Source organism: Pteropus alecto, unplaced genomic scaffold, assembly GCF_000325575.1.
Source record: "Pteropus alecto unplaced genomic scaffold, ASM32557v1 scaffold196, whole genome shotgun sequence".
Classification (NCBI taxonomy): domain Eukaryota; kingdom Metazoa; phylum Chordata; class Mammalia; order Chiroptera; family Pteropodidae; genus Pteropus; species Pteropus alecto.
In genome coordinates, this window is record NW_006439717.1 from 6,162,459 (window position 1) to 6,184,238 (window position 21,780).

At 35.1% G+C, this 21,780-nt stretch overlaps 1 protein-coding gene and 1 pseudogene across 1 annotated transcript in view; one reads left to right on the forward strand and one right to left on the reverse strand.

Moving 5' to 3' along the window:
* Positions 1–1,528: 1,528 nt before the first annotated feature.
* The window catches only part of GXYLT1 (glucoside xylosyltransferase 1), a 33,598-nt gene continuing 13,346 nt past the window's right edge, over positions 1,529–21,780 (forward strand). The window contains exons 1-4 of the mRNA XM_025050270.1: positions 1,529–1,675; positions 11,212–11,383; positions 13,864–13,989; positions 16,790–17,041. Coding sequence (XP_024906038.1) covers positions 1,623–1,675; positions 11,212–11,383; positions 13,864–13,989; positions 16,790–17,041 — 603 coding nt within the window. The 5' untranslated portion in view covers positions 1,529–1,622. The remainder of the gene's footprint in view (positions 1,676–11,211; positions 11,384–13,863; positions 13,990–16,789; positions 17,042–21,780) is intronic.
* On the reverse strand, positions 5,059–11,162 carry LOC102885593 (annotated as a pseudogene).

A 21,780-nucleotide genomic window follows, 5' to 3' on the forward strand; every position in this document is an offset into this window, starting at 1 on the left:
TAATTTCAAGCAGTATTTTTTACAGAAAAGTTTAGGGGTCATTTTCTTTGAGACTTTATTTTCCATTTTCATCTTGTATGACTATAAGGTTTGGCAGGGGAAGATGGAATAACCAGATTAGTTATTTCCTTTTTAGAACAAAGATGCGTTTTAGAGTTGATTATAAGTAAACTCTGGATTTGTTGAAAGAAAGCAGTGATGTTTTCTATATCTGAAAGATAGAGATCTCTATTTGAACTGGTTTGTTGTGAGGGTTAAATGGATGTGAAACACTTGAATCTGAAAAGAACTCTGTTATTACCACTACCACTGAACCTGTCTCTAGTATAAAAAGCAGGACTTAAAAAATACATGACCATTCTTGGGATAAACAGATTTCCTAATCAAGTCGTATGTTTTACTGGTCTGCACAGTTTCTTTTCTTTTTCTGGTTTATCAGCCCTTTAAATTAAGATATGTAACATGCTGTGCTTAAAAACGATGTTCCTTTAAAGGTAAATCAAAATACAATATAACTTTTCCCCATTGATGTAAAAATTTTGGCTTCATCGTTTATTATGCAGGAGGATACAGAATTGCTTAGTTAACATTTTAAAAACCACGGGTGCCTGAACCTGTTTTCAGAGATTTTGATTTAATAGATCTGGTTGGTGTGGGGCACTGACATTTGTGAGAGGTATGATCAGAGATCTTTGCAAATCTGAAATTTCATAGACCTTTCGATATAAAAATGGTAACTTATAATTGAATCTATAGTGAGAGAAAACAAAGCAACATCGTAGTGGAACATGAGGTGACCCGGTTTAATACTTCACCTGACTGATTCCTTACTTTAGTACCCAGTCTTCCACTGTAGTGAATTTCAAACTAGACTATTGTTTGAAAAAGAATAACATATGAAAAACATACGTTTTGTAATGTGAGGCATTGCTTTGTTTTGTTTTTGCTTCAACCTGCAGTCGAAGAAGAAAGACCACACTTGATTCTCCATTTTAGCTTGTATAAATAATATAGTGAAACTGAGATAATGCAGATAATGAAACTGAGCCATTCTGAATAGCAGCATGATTTCTTATTTTTCAATTTAAAACACCATACAAGTAGCTTGAACTGAGGATTAATTCGAAAATGTTTAAAGAGCCTCTCCTCCCTTTCCACCAGCATTTGTGGCATTTTAATTTTGCGTCAGGATAAGCAAATATTTTGTTGGGTGAAATGGATTTTATTCTGGGGGGAATGTGTATAGCCCATGAAGGAAAATTTTAGATGTATTACTATACTTTATGTCATCTGAGGAGGGGACTTTAATATATTAGGAGAGTTCCTGAGTGGAAAAGTTTTCCAGTCCGTAGTATATTCTACCCAAAGGATGTAAATTTCTATTTTTAAAATAATGGTACCCTAAGTAAGGGAGAAATCAATTTCCAAAAATCTTTAAATTACTCTAGCAATATTGAATCTGCAAAATTGGATTTGCAGTTTTGTTGCTGTAAAATAGAATAGTAAGTTATGTTGTCGAGTAAATTCCTTGTCAGTTTTGAACTGAAATACTCACATAGGACTCTTTCTGTCTTACTGTTAGGTGTAAAGATTTCTCTCTGTGTTACTGGAATCCCTATTGGATGCTGCCCTCTGATGTTTGTGGAATGAACTGCTTTTGGGAAGCGGCTTTTAGGTAGGCACTTAACATTTAATTGGTAGATCAGTGTAGGTAAGATTAGATAGTAGGTAATAAATTTTGACAATAAATAGGATGTAAAAATGTTTCTTTTCCTGTAATTTAATATTATCATTTAAGTAAATAATTCATTTTCTGATTGGATTTACTATTTTTCCCACTTTGTAGTTGTTATCACTGATTTTTAGTATATATTGCATATAAAATATTCTTTTTTCAAATATGTTATTATGATAAACCATCGTTTGTAGGAGAATTTATGATCTAATTTTAGGTAACAGGTGATAAAATGATAAATAGGTGATTTAAGGTAGACTTCCACTGACATTTACAGACGTACATATTTAAAGCTGGCATACTGAAGAAGACATTTTGTAGGTGGATGGAGGCAACTGGGTAAGGATTATGTTGATTATTGGCAGAGAGATTGAATATTGGGGAATGGGAGGATAAAGATAAGTGTTTAATGAAGGAACAAATGATATGGCATTGCTTATGGACCTTTCAAGTAGTTTGGCTTTGTTCACTTCCCTGGCTACGGAAGTCACTGGTTTGGCTTACTTCTCAGGTCTTGTGCTCCGACCTTCAATAAAAGAAACAAGTATTGATGGGAATGGGTATCAGACTGTCTCCCTGAGATAGTGTCAGGGGAGCAGGTGGCAGTAGCCTGAAATGCCCTTCCCAAGAGTAAAATTTATTTGAGAGTCACCTACTTTTCCTGTATATTTATGATTTATTTAATTTTTAATTCTACTCATTCAATTTGCCAGGCACAGGGCTAGGTGCTAAGAACCAGACTCTGAGTCTGGTTAACATGGCCATCCTTCTAGAGCTTATATTCTAACTGGAGCTTCACACTAGTAAACTTGAGATTACAACAGAGTGTGACATATTATAGCTATGATGGGAGAAACAGGTGTATCATCAGATGGGATCATCTTTAGGCATCAGGGAATGCTTCTTGGATGGAACGACTACATGATGAACAGGAAATTAGCCAGGCAAAGGACAGAAGATGAAGTATTCTAGGTGGGAAAAACTGCATTCTTAATATATATTAGTAGTATATATTTATATTTAAAATAATCTCCTCAACTGCAAGAGTAGCCCAGGGAAGTTGACCTAGTCTGAATCCTAGAGCCTCTGCTTATTATTCCTTTTGTTTTGACTTCTCTGACTCTTTATTCTAATTATTTTTCTGATGCTCCCAAGTATTTCTTGGAATTACATGTTGATGAATACATAATGTCTACCCTTGTGCTTGTTACCTTTTTAAATTTCAGGTTTTAAAAGTCATACTTCTCTGTTATACTCTCTACTTGTAATATCGAATTCATAGTATATATTTGTAACCATTTCATTTCTTACTTTGAACTTGGGATCCTTCACATTTATTCACTCTGTTCGAACATGCAGCCCAGCCAAAATGCCATACAATTGCCATATCATTCTCACCCTCCATTTCAGTATTTACTCTAATACCTCGTTTTGCATGACTCTAAGAGCTTGTCTGCCCTCCTCCTCATTTCAAGGAAGTAAAGTTTCTTCAAAATGCCCCTTTACTAACCACTTTAGGTTTCATATTTTGTCTGGCACTGGCAGACCTTTAGCTGGCACTGTTTTCTTCCCAGGCCTGTCTCAGCTTTCCCACTTCGAATTCTTTATATAATTTTATTTTGATCAAAGCTTATCTGGTGGGATTATCCCCCTTCAATTAATTTACTATACAATGGACATAAAATTACATAAAAAAGAAAAATTGTGTCAACATGTATCAATGTTTTTCACCTTTGATGTGTATATGCTTTTAATAATCTGTCTACATCGCTGAGTCATCGACTTAACCAGCTTCCTAGCAGCATGTCAGAATGCTCACACTTCTTAGGTCCCTTCTGTCTTTGAAACAAAACCAAACACAAAATCCCTACAACAGCTGCTTTCAACCCCTTTTTCCTTCAGGCATTCTTGTTTATGCTGTCTTCTCCAGCAGACTTTTTATAAGAGTATCTGCTGGCTTTACTTACTTAAACAAACAAACCCTTCACACCTTAACTCACCATAATCAGCATCTACCATCTGATTAGAAACTTTACTCTCATTGAAGTCATCTCTGGCCTCTGAATTGTTCTTCTGGGACGTAATCTTGCTTTTCTTGTCCTTTGGACACTGGTTACCATTTCTTGTTTCTTTCAACTCTTTCAGTCTCTGGAGACCAGTGTCTCAACTCTTTGGTCTCTCTACTCCTGGACTCCTTTCTCCATTCCTGACTGCTAATCATTGACGTTCCTTTGGACGCTGCTCTTTTCTCTCCCCATTGAGTATAATCTGTTTAACTGATCACCCCAACCCAGAGCCCTTATCTGAGCCATAGCACTGTATTGCCAGCTGCATATTGATCATTTTTTACTTTGCTGATTCAGATACCTCAGACACTCTTGTTCAAACTTGAATTCATAGTCTAGCTCCTTGCATTTTCCCTCATCTGTATTTTGTGTCTTGGTTTATAACTGGCTTTCCACATGTCAGTCCACAGTCACCTTCTCCTTTCACACTGTTGCTCCTGATTGCCTCTTCCTTCCTCTTCCCTTAACTACCATGCGCATCACTTCTTATCTAGCGAGTGTGATCTCGCTTCTCTGTCCACTGCTCTTCCCATCTCTGTGCTGTCTATTATTGATTGTACCTTCTTCATTTGTTGTAGTTGTGATTTTCCCCAGCACTTTGAGACTAGTTTAGATGTTTGTGTAAGCTTCCTTAGCAATCTCGATCTTTTTTTTCTATTTAAGTAATTACCATGATTTCTGATTAAATCTTTAAAAATTTTGTCTTTTCACAATAGGTAAATTGTGTGAGGTCAGGATTGTGGCTATCTTGCTTATCCCCAGTGTCTAGCATATTAAAGGAGGTCAAATATTCATTAAAAAGAACCTGCACCACCATTGTGTGAATGTAGTAAGGCGTCATCATAACCTTAGCATTATTGAGAGTTATAATTTTACCACTTACTAGGGTAAAATGATGGCTTATTACTGATTTATGTTTTGTTGACTGTTGAACATATTTCTTTATTTATTTAGCTTTTAAATTTTCTGTATTGATATTTTCCCTTTTGTTTTTAATGCTTATTTAATGAACTTTTAGAATTACAAGTTCTGCTTTTGCCATTAATTACAATATTTTCTTAATTTGTTTCATTTTTAATTTTAGATATCTTTTCATTTAATTTTAGATATCTCTTAATTTTACTACTATTATAAATATCTTTCAGAATACTATTTTTTCTATGACTTGAGCTTTTAAAATATTTAATCTTTATGGTGGGAATTGATTTTAGTTCATGGAGTCTATGGTAATAGGTGAATTTATTGTTATCTGTCTTTGCTTGAGTGGTTACATGATAGTTTTAAGAGAGATATTTTTACAGATTATTTTAAATTATTTTAGTAAATTAACATTTACATTTAATGTAGAATTTTTAGATATTTTATGCTTTGAATAACATCCCGAAGTTTTTAAATATTGCATTTTGTTTCAGAAGTGATGCATATACAATTCTTTAATGTAGTTTTGCCTAGTAGATAATTCAGCACAACTCTATTTCTTAATAGTAAGAGGAAAAACATTTTTTTAAAGCTATACATTAAGGAAATTATCATTAGTGTTTCTGAAGATAGTTTTCTATTTTGTTCAACTGCACAATTTTCAAGATAGTTCATGATAGTTATTTTGTAGTTTGGGGAAATTGTTATCAGAAATTTAATTTGTTTAGGGTATTTTTTTTTGGTCCTTAAATAATTTAATTTTTAATAATCGCTTTTGTGAAAAGTTACAATTATTTAGGAAAACTTGAAGAAATCCAACATAGTAAACAAATCTACTTAGGGACAACTACATGTGCCAATTTCAAATGTTTTCTATAATAAGTATAAATAATTCCATTTTTTCACATTAAAAAAGAATATTGATACACAAAAACTATTAAAATATCAACCTTAAAAGAATTAATGAAAACACTGAAGTTTCTTTGAAATCTTTAGGAAAAAAATTATAAAGGTTTATGTCAAGGAAACGACTTATGATGCCCCAAGTGACAAACATGTCAGCTAATGAAAGTAAAAGACATTAGAATTACAGATTGCCAATATTTTCTGGTCATAAGTCCAGACCCAAAAAAAAAGCAGCCTTTACCTCTGGGGAAAATGTGTTTCCCTTCCTTTTTTTTTTTTTTTTCCTAGAACAAGTATGACAGTAACACAAAGCACACAGAGAAATTGCAGGCCAAGGACAGAAAGAAATCTCATACTCATGGTTGTAGGGCTTTGCTGCCCGATGCAAAGGTTTCACTGGATGCCCGGTCACTGCCCAGCACACCAGGATACAGCATTAACACAGCAAATAAACCATCATTAAAGGCCACATCTTTCTCTGTGACTTCCTCGAATCTCATCCCTGTTGCCTTCCAATCTTATCTCTAAGGAGGTAGGATATTCAGAGACAATTATGTATTGTGGCTGGGAAGTGGTGCTGTCCAAAGGTTCATTAAGAAGAAGCATGAGATTTTGATAAATTTACTCTTGATTTGATTCCTTTTTTCCTAAGGAAGGCAACCAAAGTGCATCAATCAGCAAGGTCAACGCCCCCACTGCAGTGAGGAACTTGCCTGGTTCCATAACATGACCCAAAGCAGATATGTTACCTCAAGAAGACACTACAGTGTTTTCCCTAGAGAAGAAACACCTTCATTTAAATAATCTTAAAGTCCGAAATAAAATAAATAAAATGAACTCCAACAACAACCAGAAAATAGGTTATTATTATTCAGTTTCCTTATACCTCTAGGGCAGCATTTCAACATAATAAAAAATTTCCCTCATACATAAGGGTGCATTATATATGTACACATTTTTATGTACACCTCAGTTTTAGCTAACCTCTTTAGAAGTGAAGAAAGTGATAACCAAAAGAGTTAGACAACTTTCCACTAAAACATTGTAATTTTTTATAAGGTGCATATTGTAAAGAGCAGCTGTTTTGCTTTTCGGTATGAACTTAGTCTCAGCAGCCTCAGAATCACAGTCCATGGGAAAGGAACAAGGCGAGTAGGGAAAAACCATTAATTACTGATATCTGAAAAATGTCTGTTTTCCCTGAGCTTCTTGAGCTTCTTGTAGAGGGCCTGTGAGTCACAAGGATTCAGCTTCCTCTCTCTGAGCAATGTCGATGGAAGGCAGGTGAAGTGGCACTGTGTGTCCTTCCCCTTTTCTCGAAAGATGATGGAGTCCTAGCACATATTCCAAGTCCATGAACATCTTGGCCTTTCTCTTGTAGAAGAGAAGGTGCAGCCCCCAGCTGGATCTGACACTATCTGTTGCTGGTCACAAGCTTTGCTCTACGGCCACCTGGGATCCCCAGTTACCAAATTCAAGGCCATGACCCAGAGCTTATATTTCTTCTTCTGCTCAAATACACCCTTGAGCCCACTGTTGCCGGGACCGGCCCTCCAGAGGCATCAGTGTTTAGAGCATAGCACCATGTTGGCTAACAGCCAGGGCTGGCTCACCTGTTTCGGGTTAGCTGTAGTTACTTGAACTGAAAGCATTCGTTGCAGTAGTCGTTGCACTTGGCATTGCCAAAGTGATTGCAGGTGGGGACCTGGCAGTGCTGTTTGGGAGGCTCTTCAGGAATGGGCTCTCCCCAGTAGGCTCTGGGGCCCACACACTGGCTGAGGTGCTGGCACTCCATGCAGAGTTCCTCGTTGCGGCAGACCAGGATGTTCTTGCAGGAGACTCGGGCACACTTGGGTCTGGAGGCGCTCTGTGTGGTTTGAGGCACATCTCTACGCTGCTCATTCTCACTTGCTCTTCAATCCTTTTTGCTTCATGAAATCTCTAATTCTGAGCTTCAGCGAAACACTTCTGACAGTATCCTTCAAACACAGTGCTTCCGAGGGTGCCACATTCCCTCCCCAGGCAAGGTACAGCATTCTAGAACCTGGAGGCTGTGGGACTCGCTTTCCCTGAGGCAGCAACAGAATGTTTATTTTCTCTGTACTCGATGAAACACAGTGTGCAAAAGCCCTGGTTTTCTGGAGTCCCAAAATACATGCAGCTAGCTTTTCTGCACTTGCTTGTCCCCATCTTGTCCCCTAGAGTCCGTGTGGCCTGAGAGAGGCAGTCATAGGGGGCCTTGCTTCTAGTTCTGTGGCAAGAATGTGGAGAGGGACTCTGGATGAGCTGTGACGGGTCCCATGTGGATCTCTGAGGTTTGAGGAAGACTCTGCTGTAGTCCTTTTGAAGCAAGTACTGCAGATCCCATTAAATGTTCTGGTCATGTCCTGGATGCAGGCTCGGAACTTACTAGGATCTGAATACCTCGTGTTGATCGAGGGGTGACCCATATTAAGTTGCTGCTGTTGTGGCAACATTCACAAAACCCGTTGTTCAGCATGAATGGGCAGACGGAGCTCCTGCACTTCATAGCAGTGATCTTGCTGAACAGGAAAAGTCTGGGTGCTCTCGAAGGCACCGGAGGTCCCCCAGCTGGCTCCTCAGGACACCAGGCCATGGGCTCATAGGCCTCACCCCAAGAGGCCTCAAGCATCACGTCAGGGCCCAGCTTGGAGTTCAGCTTTGGGGATTTGTTCTGGTTCTTTTGATGCCTCTCTGAACATTCATGGCAAAAAGGCTGGGTGTTTACAGACATGAAGAAAGGACAGTTGGGCGTTTCACATTTTATGTCCATGAGAGAAAGCAGGAGAATAGAAGAAGGTTCCAGAGGATTCTGAGTGTGCAATTCTCTCCGCCCTTGCTTGTTCTCCTGCCACTTCTTGTACTCATGCTGGACAAGTTCAAAGTAATCACCTACCAGGTTTATTTCTTTTGGTAAGGTAGCTTCATCCAATTTTGCAGCATTAATCAAATGGGTGGTGCCATGATCCCAGCCTTGGACTGGGATTTCTGTCACCATCAAGTACTCTTTCAACAGCTTCTCCTTCATTTCATTTTCAGGATCTGTCAAAAAGTGAACTTTTAAGCCTTCAAATCACCCTCGCTCTCTGTTAACAATTGGAACAGCTCAGATTTCAGGCCCACTGTCCTTCAGAGTGACCAGGGGTACAAAGTGTTGGCTGTTGTAGCAGAGAACAATGGGGTATCTGTAGCATTCCTGAGCAGGCCAATGGAGAGGCAAGTAAATTCCACCCACCTTCAAAGGAGCAAAATTGGAACCTGATTCCAAACTTCTCAGCATCTTATCTGAAATGACAATGATCCGCCTTCTGAGGATGTTGCAAAGGACACAAATGTGGATTTTTCCAGTGAGTTATACTGAAGGCCACCGCGGGCCCCTGGTGGGTCCGTGGGTGTCATTTTGATAAGATCCCATTTATCATTCCAATTCATTTGTTTTTGGGGCCACAGGCTTCCTGACTTCTTGAAACCAGTTGAGCTTCTTCTTGCTTTCAAGGGAGGCCTAGATGTTTCTGTCGATGAAGACTTTTTGGATGAGCTCCCGAAATTGTGGACAAAACTGCCAAGTTCTGAACATTTCCAGTGTGTTTGGGTGGATGGATTTAAAATGTGAATGATCCCTTTGATAGGTTTAAAAATGTCTTCCGGAGTTCTCTCTCTGATCATAGCTTTCTGCATATTGCTCAAATAGAAAGCCAAACGAAGTAGTCGCTTAGCCTTCGTGCTCCACAGCACCCGTCCGGGCCGTGCGATCCTCTCCCCGAGGTCCCTAGTCCAGGTCAGGGAAGGCGGACGCCGCAGTTCGTGGTCGGGGTCAGAGACGGGGGAAGACGGCTCCCCTGGATGCCCAGGCTCGGGGATCGCTCCCGCCGCGGCCGCCACTGCTGTTCTGCGGCTACTCTTGCTGCTCCTGCCGCTCTGTCCCCGCGAGCTCTGAGCACTCGGCACCTGAGCATTCGGCACCTGGCCCGCTGCGCAGGCTGTAGAGTGCCAGTTCTTTTTCCTTTCTGTTTTATCGCCTTGGTTAGCGAGGGATTTCCACCCAGGGCCTTTCTGAGTCACGTAACGCCGCCATTCCGAAGGGAGCCGACGGCCCCACAAGGGGGCGCAGCTAATTTGTTTAGTTCGACTTTATATACTTCATAATGTGAATTCCTTGTCTAAATATTATAATTTTTTTTTATAGAGAGAGCATTAGTTTAATAAAAGGCTAAAAGAATACACTGGAAAGCTTTTTCATGCTATCTAAATAAAAAGCCAGAAGGAAAATTACAGTTGACTCTTGAGCTTGTAAATTTAAGAGAAAGAAATAATCAGCCATCCCTGCTACTGCAAATCTCAGTAATGTATAATAGAATTATTAATGTTAAACAACGTAACTTCTAATCCTTATACCTTTTTCAGAAAAGGTTTCTGTAAGCAAAAATTGAGTTAAAGTCATTGTATATTTTTAGTTTGGAATGTTTGTATTTTATAATACTTCAATGTGTTATTAGTTTTGTTTTATGTTGTCTCTCATTCTTACATTCTTTTAGCTGTCAGTTCCAGAAGGATTACTTTATGCCATAATTACAGATGAGATCTTTATTTGATGTTATAAATATGTTATTTTATGTATCATTACAGTATAGTCACACATACTTAGTTTTGTTCTTTAGGTACTAATAGATTATTATTAGTTCAGTATTAAGGTGCAAGAAGTTTGAAAGGTTACTTAGGCCTGGTGTTCTATACTGCTGTTCTGTGTTAGAAGTAGGGTCTCACATAGCCTAGGCCAATAACTTGGGTTTTAGAGAATCTTTCCTTCCAAAATGACATACTAGTGTTCGACTAGTATGTTTTAGAACATCTCAGAAATTTTTACGTCTCACGGATTACTTAGTAAATGGGACTGAATGTATGTCAGTGAGAGAAATTATGTGAAGGAAACTTCTCTTGTAATCATCGTGGTTGAAGATCGGATATAATACTGAAATATTAACGGATGAATTTATGTCTGTTTGCTTCAGAATGATCCATTGGTTAGTGAAAGGGGATGTAGGCAGGGATTTTAGATGAAATAAGAACACTTTTGAGTGGATAATTGTTACAGCTGGAGCATGAGTACACGGAGATCTTTTGTATTCTTTACTTTTATGTTTTTGAGATTTTTTAAATAAAAAAATTTAAAAATTGAATAGAAGACCTTCAAATTCGTGATGTTACCTTTCTCAGTTGTGGGGCTCCTTGAGAGATTTAAGCCCTAATGCCCTAAGGCATCCAGTGTGAGTAATGAAATAACCTCTCTCCCGTGCATCTAGAATGGTGCTAGTTCTCAATTCTTGAGAATTGAGAAGTAGTCCTTTTTTTGTGTTTTATGGTTCCTAATGAGGAACATTGGTTGAGAAAGGCTTGTTGAGGGTATAGAAACATCATGATTCAACATTGTATTGTTTTGTAATTGGATGTTTCTTTGCTTTTTAAATAGAAGTTTTGAACTTCGGTTTTTGAACATAGTCAAAATACCATGTTGACATGTTACTCTATGTTAAAACCTTTGGAAAATGTGATTCTCTTTTCTATTAGGTATAGTCTGAAAATACAGCCTGTACAGAGAATACACCTGGCTGTCGTTGCCTGTGGTGAAAGACTGGAAGAAACTATCACCATGCTCAAGTCAGCTATCATTTTCAGCATCAAACCTCTTCAATTCCATATTTTTGCCGAAGATCAACTACACGATAGTTTTAGAGGCATCGTAAGTATTTGAGACTTAAGTCTGTAGAGTTGAATATTTAATGGTGTACGATAATAGAATGTTGTTTTATTTCTTCACTGAACAAAAATATTCTGTAACTCTGCCTTCCTGGAGTGTTCTTTGCTGCCACTTTCTTCTAAGAGTCCAGATCTAGGGTGTAAGATGAAGGTATGTTTTTGAAGGGGTGGGCTACATAAAGTCCTTTGCCAATCATGGAGGTTTTAATTTACTAACTATAGTTCCAGGATGTTTTGACTGAGAAGTCCTACGATTTAATTTTGTTCTCCTTGGCTTGGGCGCGCCTCAATCGAAGTGTGCACAGAAGTTTTAATTCTGTTTTGAGGGGAGGAAATTCTTGATTGACAATGTGAAAGGAAGTGGCTTCTTGCTCTGATAAGAAATTTGGTTTTGTATTAGTTCAGTTAATTTGGCAGAAAACCTAAAATAACAGTGGCTTAAACAAGGTAGAAGTTTATTTCTCATGTAAAAGTAGGCAGTCTGTGGTCTATGGCAGCTCCACTTTTTGGGCACTCTGGCTTCTCTCTTGTGGCTGAACCTTCTTTAATACAAGGCTTCTTACTTCATGGTCTAATATGGCTTCTCAAGCGCTACCTATTACACCTCTATTCCAGCCAGCATGAGGGAGGGAAGAGGGAAGAGGGCCGTGCTCTCCTATCCCCTCCTTCCCTGTAAGGACACTTTCCATGACATTCCTGCAAATATCTCATTGGTCTGAACTTAGTCATGTTACCACATTTACCTGTCTATGAGGATCTAAAATATACTCTTAATTGGGGCAGTCATATAACCTCTTTAACAGAAAAAACATTACTAGAGGATAACAGATAGATATAGGGGGGAAGAACATGTAAGATAAAGAAAAATCACCTGAAATCTCACTACTTTGTGTTCTGAAATGGTGGTAAAGATGATAATGATTATTACTGTCCCCCCTGCCCCCCACAGTGAACACTAAATTAAGCTTTCACGCTGATTTGGATTTTTATGCTTGGTCTAACTAGAAAAAAATGTATTTGATTTTTTTTGAAGTTAAATTAGTTCATTTTGCATATTGAGTGAAAAATATTACTTATGACCTCAAGTCTTTTAGTTTTCTACCAAAATCTTTGATTCTAAGAGATATAAAGTTTTACTTACTGTTTTAAAATATTTCTAGTATCTGTATTCTTGATATGAGCTTTTGTGATCTTGATCTCTTTATCTGGATTGTTTTCTAAAATATGAACTGAGGAATTAAATTTATCCTAACAGTTCAGAAAATAGCAACAGGTTGCTACCAACTGTGGTAGTAATGTAACTTAAAAAATAAATAAGTAAATAAATTTATTGCTTCATCTTGTATGCAGCCTCCTTATTGTGTTCAGATCTGGCTGCCTATTGCTTGTGTAATACATACTGCATTTTAAATTTAGTTTTTCCTTATCATAGTCAACTCTGAGAATGTTTGGTTTTGCTTCCGATGAAAGAGTATCAGATATTTTATGGAGCATGTTTTTACTGTAAAAAAGAAGACTAAATTTTAGAATGTTAAATAAAAAATTATTAAGATTTCATTTTGAAGTTGATATGACTTATAAGTTACACAGGGAAAATAAATTGCTAGTGTTTTAAACTAACAGATATCAAAGTAAAGTGTTGGAAGTAAAGATATTTCTTTAAACTATGTTGAGAGGCATTAATGTTTTAAAATATCAGTTGAACACAGTCATAATTCAAAAAGAACATCATTAGCCTGTTACATAAACTACTTAGTTTTTATTTTCCCCCATTGATCATAAATGGTCTGTAGGAAATTTGAATCAACAATTCTATTGAAACAACAATAGTTAATACTTAAACTGAATTTGAAACAATTCAGTGTCTTTAAGTGCATTCAGGATACTAAAGAGTAAATGTGTTCATTATAGATTTTCAGATCTGTTTTTGTAATGATTTTTTTTAGAAGTTGGCATTGGATATGTATTTATCAGAATAATTTATTATCAGGAATAGCTATCATATTAAAAGTACATAGATAAAGAGATATTTTCTAGTCAGTTTCATATTGGTCTTTGAATGTAAACATTTTTCATTACATCGTACATGTTGAGGTAATAAAATTCGTGCTTAATTTTTCTGAGTTTAATTTGTTTAGAGGTTGAGAAGATTTATACGTCTCGTAAAGCTGAGAGAGATAAACAACGTGCAAGGCTCTCTCAGCTTTCTAATTTTGTGATTGGTATCCTTATAACTTCATTATGCCTCCAGTTTTGTGGTAGAGTCTTTCTAGCATAATTACTGTGATTTTAAGATTTTGAATGAAAACAAAATGGTGAGAAGACTCTGACTTTCTCTTAACTGAACAACATAAAATGTGTAGTATCTTAATTTTTAACTTAAAAAAATAATCTATTGCTTTATGATTTTACAGCGGGAATCGAAACATCTAAACTAAGCTCTTATTTTTTAATATTTTTTAGCTCGACAACTGGTCATTTCTACAAACATTTAACTATTCATTATACCCAATAATTTTTCCAAGTGAGAATGCTGCGGAGTGGAAAAAGCTCTTTAAACCATGCGCTTCCCAGAGATTGTTCTTGCCAGTAAGTCCCCCCCAATCCCCGCAGTGTTTTGGGTTTGTTTTTTTGTTCTGACTCTTGCTTTTACACACATGAGTTAATGAAGAGCTGCATATAAATCAGTTAAATAAACTTACACACATATGATTTTCCCTTTGAGCATTAGGGGGAAAAAACCCTATAGAACAAATAAAAGCTATGATAAAAAATCTCTGTTAAAATGAAAAATGTGATTTCTGCTGAAATACTATTTCTTACATTTTTAATTTAATCAGTTGCTATCAACTTTTTACCTTTAAGAAGGAACAGAGGTCGTCAGATTTTAATAGAGCTAACTAAGTCTGTTGCCAGCAGAAAGGCAGTGGCAATATCACTTTCAAGTTGCAGACTACATTTATAATTTGGAAAATGAAGTGATTGAATCGTTAAGTAACCAAGCCAATTTACCTTTCTAATTGATACTTTAACACAGACACAAAATCTAAGGTGTGTGAATTCAAAGGAACATGAGAGAACTAGTCAGTGGGGCTGTTTTTCAGTGTTATTTTCTATTTATATACCCTAATTGTTATTATTTTATCCTAAAAATATTCAGAAGCGAGGATACCTGTTTAATTTTGATTTGATTTTACTCACAATTTTAAGATTCACAGTAGTTAAATTATAACCACTATAACGTTTAAAATAGTTACGACAGCAGAAATACAGAATTTAAGAAGCTCACAAGTTTCTGGAAAATATATGAATTATGGGGAAGAAATTTCAGTTACTTATTAGTATTAAGTGGATTAAGGAAATTCTTAGCATGTTAAGAATATAGTTTATGGAAACCAGGGTGTCAGTAAGAGTTAAAGTTATAATTTTGATAGCTGAGTCTGCCTAATATATCTTTGTTGCTGTACATAAAAAATTTTGATTCTAGAATCTTTCTTACTCTCCACTCCCATTGTAAGAAGTATACAAATAAAGGATTAAGATAGGAAAAAAAGCCGAAGAAGTTTAGATACTTCATGTAGGCTTTTTAAATTAAAATTTTTTCTAGGTTGAAGCATTACAGTGTCACATTCATTTAATTCATAATTTGAGTGCCCCTTTTTTTTTTTTTTGCCAAGTATCTGTACTGAAGTACTAGGTTATGTAGAAATGAGTGGAACAGCTAGGTTTCTTGTTTTCATAGAGCTTATTGTCTGATGTAGGAGACAGACATTAAACAAACAATAGGACATTAAACAAACACAAATACATTACTGAGAAAACAATGTGATAAGAGAAGCATGAGTTCATAGCCATTTTTCTTCTGCATTATTAACATATTTAATTGTTGATGTTGTGATTTGCCAGATCATATAATGATGTAATCTGGTTAAATTCCTAAATGGAATTTGAAATACTAAAATAAAATACTTAAAATCTGTCAAATTGTCCTCAGACTTCACTGTTACTTCTGCATCTTTTTAATCAGATTTAAGTAAATACTTTGTTTTTCTAAATGATAAACTTTTAAACTGAGTTTTTCTTCTTTTAAAATAGATGGATGAAAAGAACTAATGTGAATTCTGCCAGTTCCTTTTTCCCCTGAAAGGAACCATAGAAAATTACTGATGTGGTTATTATTTAACTTTATGTTTGATCTCCAGTTAGCAGTGGCTCCCAACAGTGAACTTGGAGCTTTATGCAGTGTCTTTGTAGTCTGCAACAGTACAGTAAGCTGTAGACACACACACATGGTATTATAGTACAGAAGCAGAATGTCAATATCAAAACAATTCCCCTCATTTTCCTGTTTCCCCCAAAAGAGACAGAGACAGATAGACACATACACACATACCCTTTTAATTTGGGTCTTTGAACAAATGAACCTTGCCTACTCAGGCACTGCAGTAAACCATCAGATTTTTTTTTCAGCCTGATAGGGGAAATGGGGTGATTTCAGTTTCCTAGCTGCTCATTAAGGTGATAGCTTAAACTTAGCTGCAAGACAAGGTAGCATCTTTGAAAAGGAGCATTATGAGGATCAAGTTCTTATTCTCCTTATATTCTTAACTAAAAAGGTTTAGGTTAAGGAAATTATTGAGCCTTACTAATACACTGGGATAGGCAGTAAATTTAAATTTGCAGGAATCAGATTCTAAAGTCGATGGGTAAGATAGAAATAAAAATATTATCCTTGAAAATCCCCGCAGAAGAAATGTTGGAGATTTCACAGAAAGTAACAACATAGACAGTTTTTCTTCCCAAGACAAACTCTTGTTTTCACCCTTATTAAATGTGTGCACATTTTTTTGATTTGTTGGAGGAGAGTAAGCACAGAAATAAGGGCATTGACTCTGGAGCTAGGTGGTCTGGGTTCCAGTTTTGGCTCTACAATTTACTAGTTGAGACCAAAATGATGTAAAGGTACCAGCCATTAGTCTTACAGGCTGAAGGAACAAGTTCAGATCTTCATTCGTATTGGTTTATTTCTATATTTATCTCAAGAAATTAAAATTTGAGATATAAATTCACCTAAGTTAATTTTCTTTCCATTGTGAAAAACATTTTCTTTCTATTCTTTCAGGATGTTGCTTTTATTTTATTCTTGAATTTGTTTTGAGTTTTTGTTCTGATTTGTTTTTTTATAGATTTTTTTCTCTAAAAGTTAATACAAAGATTAGCACAGTATCTCTGTATATGCTATCGTAAAAAGTGACAAGTTTAGAAAAAATACTTTAAAAAGTTAATGTTAATTAGCTTATCTCTTAGGCATTTTTTAAATAATTAAAGCCTCTTTTATGTATTATTAAATAAATAGTATAGTTAATGATTTAAATCTCTCTCCTCATAGTTAATCCTGAAGGAAGTTGACTCACTATTGTATGTCGACACTGATATCCTTTTTTTGCGGCCCGTTGATGATATTTGGTCTTTACTAAAGAAATTTAATTCCACACAAATTGCTGCAATGGCACCAGAACATGAAGAGCCTCGGATAGGATGGTATAATCGCTTTGCCAGACATCCATACTATGGCAAAACTGGAGTAAACTCTGGAGTTATGTTGATGAACATGACTAGAATAAGACGGAAGTATTTCAAGGTAAGTCAGTGATACAGGTAGTTGGTTAGCAGTTTTCTGTTTTTCTTCCAAATTGTTTGGTTTATAATTTAGATTTGCTTTGTTAAACACTAGAATGAACTATTCAGACTTTTTCCATTCATCTAAATTAATTGAAGAAATTTGTGTTCTTAGTATTCTGTTTATTAGAGCATTACAGTAGGTGAAATCAAATGGCATTATAATGAAGTAAATGCAAACATCATCTTCCTAGATTGTTATTCCAGACAGTAGTTGTGATTTTGTAATTGTGCAGCCATAGAATACTTGAATCTAAAATAAAGTATGATAGATCTTACGGGGACACAGGGTTGTGGTTAAGACTCTGGAGCCTGCTGGCTTGGTTCACACTTTGCAGCCTTAGGTACCTTTTGAACATCTCTGGGCTTCAGTTTTCTCATCCCTGAAATGAGGATGACAAGATAACAGTACCTATGTCATAGGGCTTTTGTAAGAATGAAATTAGAACAGTGGCTAACACATAGTAAATGTACAGATCATGGTACATAGTAAGCACTTAAATGTTAGCTAAAAACAGTGACTTTTGAAACACCTGTATAGACTTACTTTTATCCTTTTACAACTAGTTAGAACTAAAGTATACATTAAAGGATATTATGTCTTTTATAATATGAGTATATATGTATGTTTGTATACACATATATTTGTCAGATATTTTTCTTATGGCTTCTGGTGGACCAGAATTTTTACCGTTATTTATTACTCCTTTCTATATGTCTGATTTAAATCTTTACCTCATTTAGAATTGTTGCCTCTTATCTTTGGTCTAGGCAGCAGTACTGCTTGTAGCCATCACCACCCACATCCTGACATTTTAGTCTTAGGACAGTTCATGCTCATCATTCTTACCTTCTGTAGATCTAGTAAACCTAGGGTTTTTTTTTTTTTTTCTTCAGCTTACTCATTTTCTGAACTTTTCCGAAATCTTGATTTCCTTTGTTTTGTCTTTTACAATTGAGTGCATTAATGAGGCTGGTGTAACTTGTGCTCTTGCTTAACAGTGAATATCTTTCTTCAGTTATCCAATTTGTTAATATATCTTGAGTTTTAAAATTTCGTTTATCATAAAGTTTTACTAAATAAAACAGATAATAATAATAGCATGAGTTTTCTTCCTTTTCTGGTTGTTCGACTGTGCACAGTAACATTATACCAGAAGATGGTGCTGTAAGATTATCCGCTAAGGAATGATGTGCCTTCTCAATAACTCTTCATTTAAAATATGAGATGTTTAATGTTGCAAAGAACCTTAAAGATAATTTAGTGTAACACCATATTCAGTTTTTAAATAATTTTAAAATACAGCCATGTGGTTCAAATCTATGATTATTTTTATTTACCTTTTACTTATTTAAACATCATTCTTAAATACTTTAACAGTTTCTCCGTATCCCTCCTCCCTCCTTTTTTTGTCTGTGGCATGTCCTAAACCAGCTAGAAATATAGATATGGGAGATGAAATAATTTTGACATTTTCAAACTTTTGTTTTCTTCTGTGCATTAATGACTTAATGAAGAAAAATATGAGAGGCATGATTGTAGATTAATTCATAGGTACAATTTAGTTCACACCTATCTCTATTCCAGACAACCCTATTCTTGCCCCGCAGGAACAATGCAGATTTGCTTTGTTTTCAAATATTATTATATTCCTGATTGCTAGGCTGTCTCTACAAAATTTATTGATTTTTTTTAAAATTCCTTTTTCATATATCTTTTTTTGTTTTCCTGATTGTTTTCCAGACTATGACTGTAGCAGACATTGCCTTGTTTTTTCCTACTAATTCTACAATTTCTGGCACATATCTTAAATTGTAGAGTTCTAGTATTATAACTGATTTACTGTAATCATTTTCCAAAGTGTTTCATATAGATTCATGAATGTTGTCCCATGATTCTTATCACATGAAAAGCTGTAAGACTACCCATTTATGATAATTGCCATGTTTTAAGTTCTTATTGCTTTCCTATCTCCCAGTCCATACCATTCATGACTGTTGAGTTCCAACCTGATGTATTATAGTTATATATATTAAAAATTAAACAAGTAAATATTGTGCTTTTTTGTCCTTTGTTTCTTATAATGCTTGGTAAATGATAACATAAAACTGGTTAAGCTATTTTTTGTATTTTGTGTTATGATTATATGTGCAGTGTTGAATATTAGTATGTTTCTTAACCTTTTTCTATTAGAGAAAAAAACAAAGGAAAAAAATAAGGCATTTTGAGAATCCTTTGCTTGTATGTTTACCCTGTTTATGTCCTGCCAAATACTACTATGCAGAATAATTTTTATTTGTTATCTCCACCTACTGAGGGCAGGTTGTCTCTCTTGTACAACTTTGTATTCAGAATATTTACCATGGATTCTGGCATAAAGTGACAACTTAGTAATTACTAGCAGAAGACAGATGAAAGTTTTAGAAACTTAATAATTAATGAATTATTGGAAACACTGGAAAAGAGAACACTTACTATTAGGTGGACGTGATGGTTGTTTTTACATATTGGAAAGATGTACTGATGGAGAACTTTTATTGAATGCTATAGCTTCTGAAAACAATATCAGCGAATATTTTACCAAGAGAGATAGAACTTTTTAGTGCTTAGTAGAGTGACTAATCTTTAGGAATTAATGAGTTCCAGTTTCTAGCATTGTTTGAGCATAATGTGAATAGCCACCTGTCCATTTTATATTTATATATATAATAGACTGATAATGATAATGAGCCTATCTATTTTCAAAAACATACATAATTCTAAAAATGAATCTAATCGATCTTAATATAATGTGTATTTTGGTAGTAGGTTTGCTAAATTAGTAAATTTTTAAAAAATTATAAAACTAAATCATGCTTATAGAAATTTAAACAATTCATTGTATGTAGAATAAAAAGACATACTCTCCCCAATTTCATTTCTTTGCCCACTGAGATAAACTTTACTATGTACCATATTTTTCAGACCCTTTTAAAAATTATTTCGAAACTGATGTATGTGTACATTTAGCGCTTATATATAGCATCCTTTTATACATCTTCAGCTTGCTTTTTTTTTACTTAGTAAATATGTAATTGACTGCTTTTTATGTCAGTACACATAGTCTGTCACATTTTTAATGTGTTTATGGTATTGCAGAGAATAGATGATTTGATTTCATTGTATGTCTTAGTATGAACATGTAGTTATATGGCTGAAAAGTAGCTCATATATTTTAATTTGTATTTTCCTAACTATACTACCAGTACGGATAATAATCTTTTCATATAATTTTACCCATTTCTGTTTCTTCCTTTGTGAATGGCCATTTGTCCATATCCTTGGACTATTTCTCTACCTCGTTGTTTTTCTATTTTTATTGACTTAAACTCCTTTTATATGTAATGCCTCTTTATTAAGCTCATTTCTAATTGTTTTTTCATTTATTGTCTTGGATATTCTGGTTTATATCATCAGCAGATAATATTAGTGTTATTGCTTCTTATCCAATGTTTTTCTAGTAGAACTTTTCTTTAAGTTATAAAGGTCTCCCCCCGACCCTGCACTTTGGTTTTTTTTCCATAAGGCTGCACTGGACTTTGTAATATATCTTTCATTGATTTTCCTTTGAATAGGTATTCTTTATATCTGTCTTTCTATATTTGAATAGATTGAATTTAGTGAAGACTTGAGCACGGCATGTTACATTGGGTCCACCAGTCCCATCTATTGAAAGTCTTGCTGGTCTTTTTCCTTGTGCAATTCATAGTTTCCTTTTCAGATCCTGAGGACATTTAGTTAACATGCTCAGTAGCTTATTTCAGTCACTTTCCAGATTTTTTTTGCAGGGGGGATATCTGATTATTTTATAGTTACTTTGCATTCTGAGAAAGTTCACACAAGGATAGTACAATCATAGCAGATCATATTTAGTTAAATATGTAGATATTTTCCCAAGACTTCTAGCTTTTCTTTCTCTTAAAGGATAGATTGTTTATACCTCCATCAAGTTTACAGTGTATCCTAGAATAGCTTATAATGTTTTTCAAACTATCTATAGAGAAGGATCAATTTTTTAAAAATTTACAATCATGAGCCAATACTTTTCTAAAAATGATATAAATAAGTTACAAGAAAAGATTAAATAGACATAAAATTTTTCTGTTAAATTGCTATAAAATTTTCTAAATTTTGCTCTTAATTTCTGTTCTTAATCTTATAGAGGTCATAAAAATTTCACCAATAGCCATGCTGCAAACTGTACTTTGGGAACACTGGTTTAAGTCTGGGGAGTTTAGGAGGGTCAGTAGGTATAAGAGGTTTTAGTATTCAAATTTACCCCTTTATACCCCAGATTCATATGATCCACCTCTTTTGTTTTCTTAGATATTTGACTTTGTGTTAAAACAGTGAGCTTTGAGCAATTCCATAGAGTTTGGAAAGGCACCTGATGAAATTCAGTATCTGTTTTTGATTTATCAATTTCAAATGATCTCTATGAAGTGCCAGTTAGAAAAGATTAGCAAATCAGTGTAAGAGTAATAGTGATCATGACAACCATAGTAATAGCTGAGTATGTACTGTGTGTCAGGTACTGTTCCTAGTACTTTTTATTTATATATTAACAGGTTTAATCCTCACCAACTCTATGACATAGACATAGACAGAGATACGAAAATGCTCTGCCTTTAAAGATGGGGATACAGGACTTAAATTGTCAC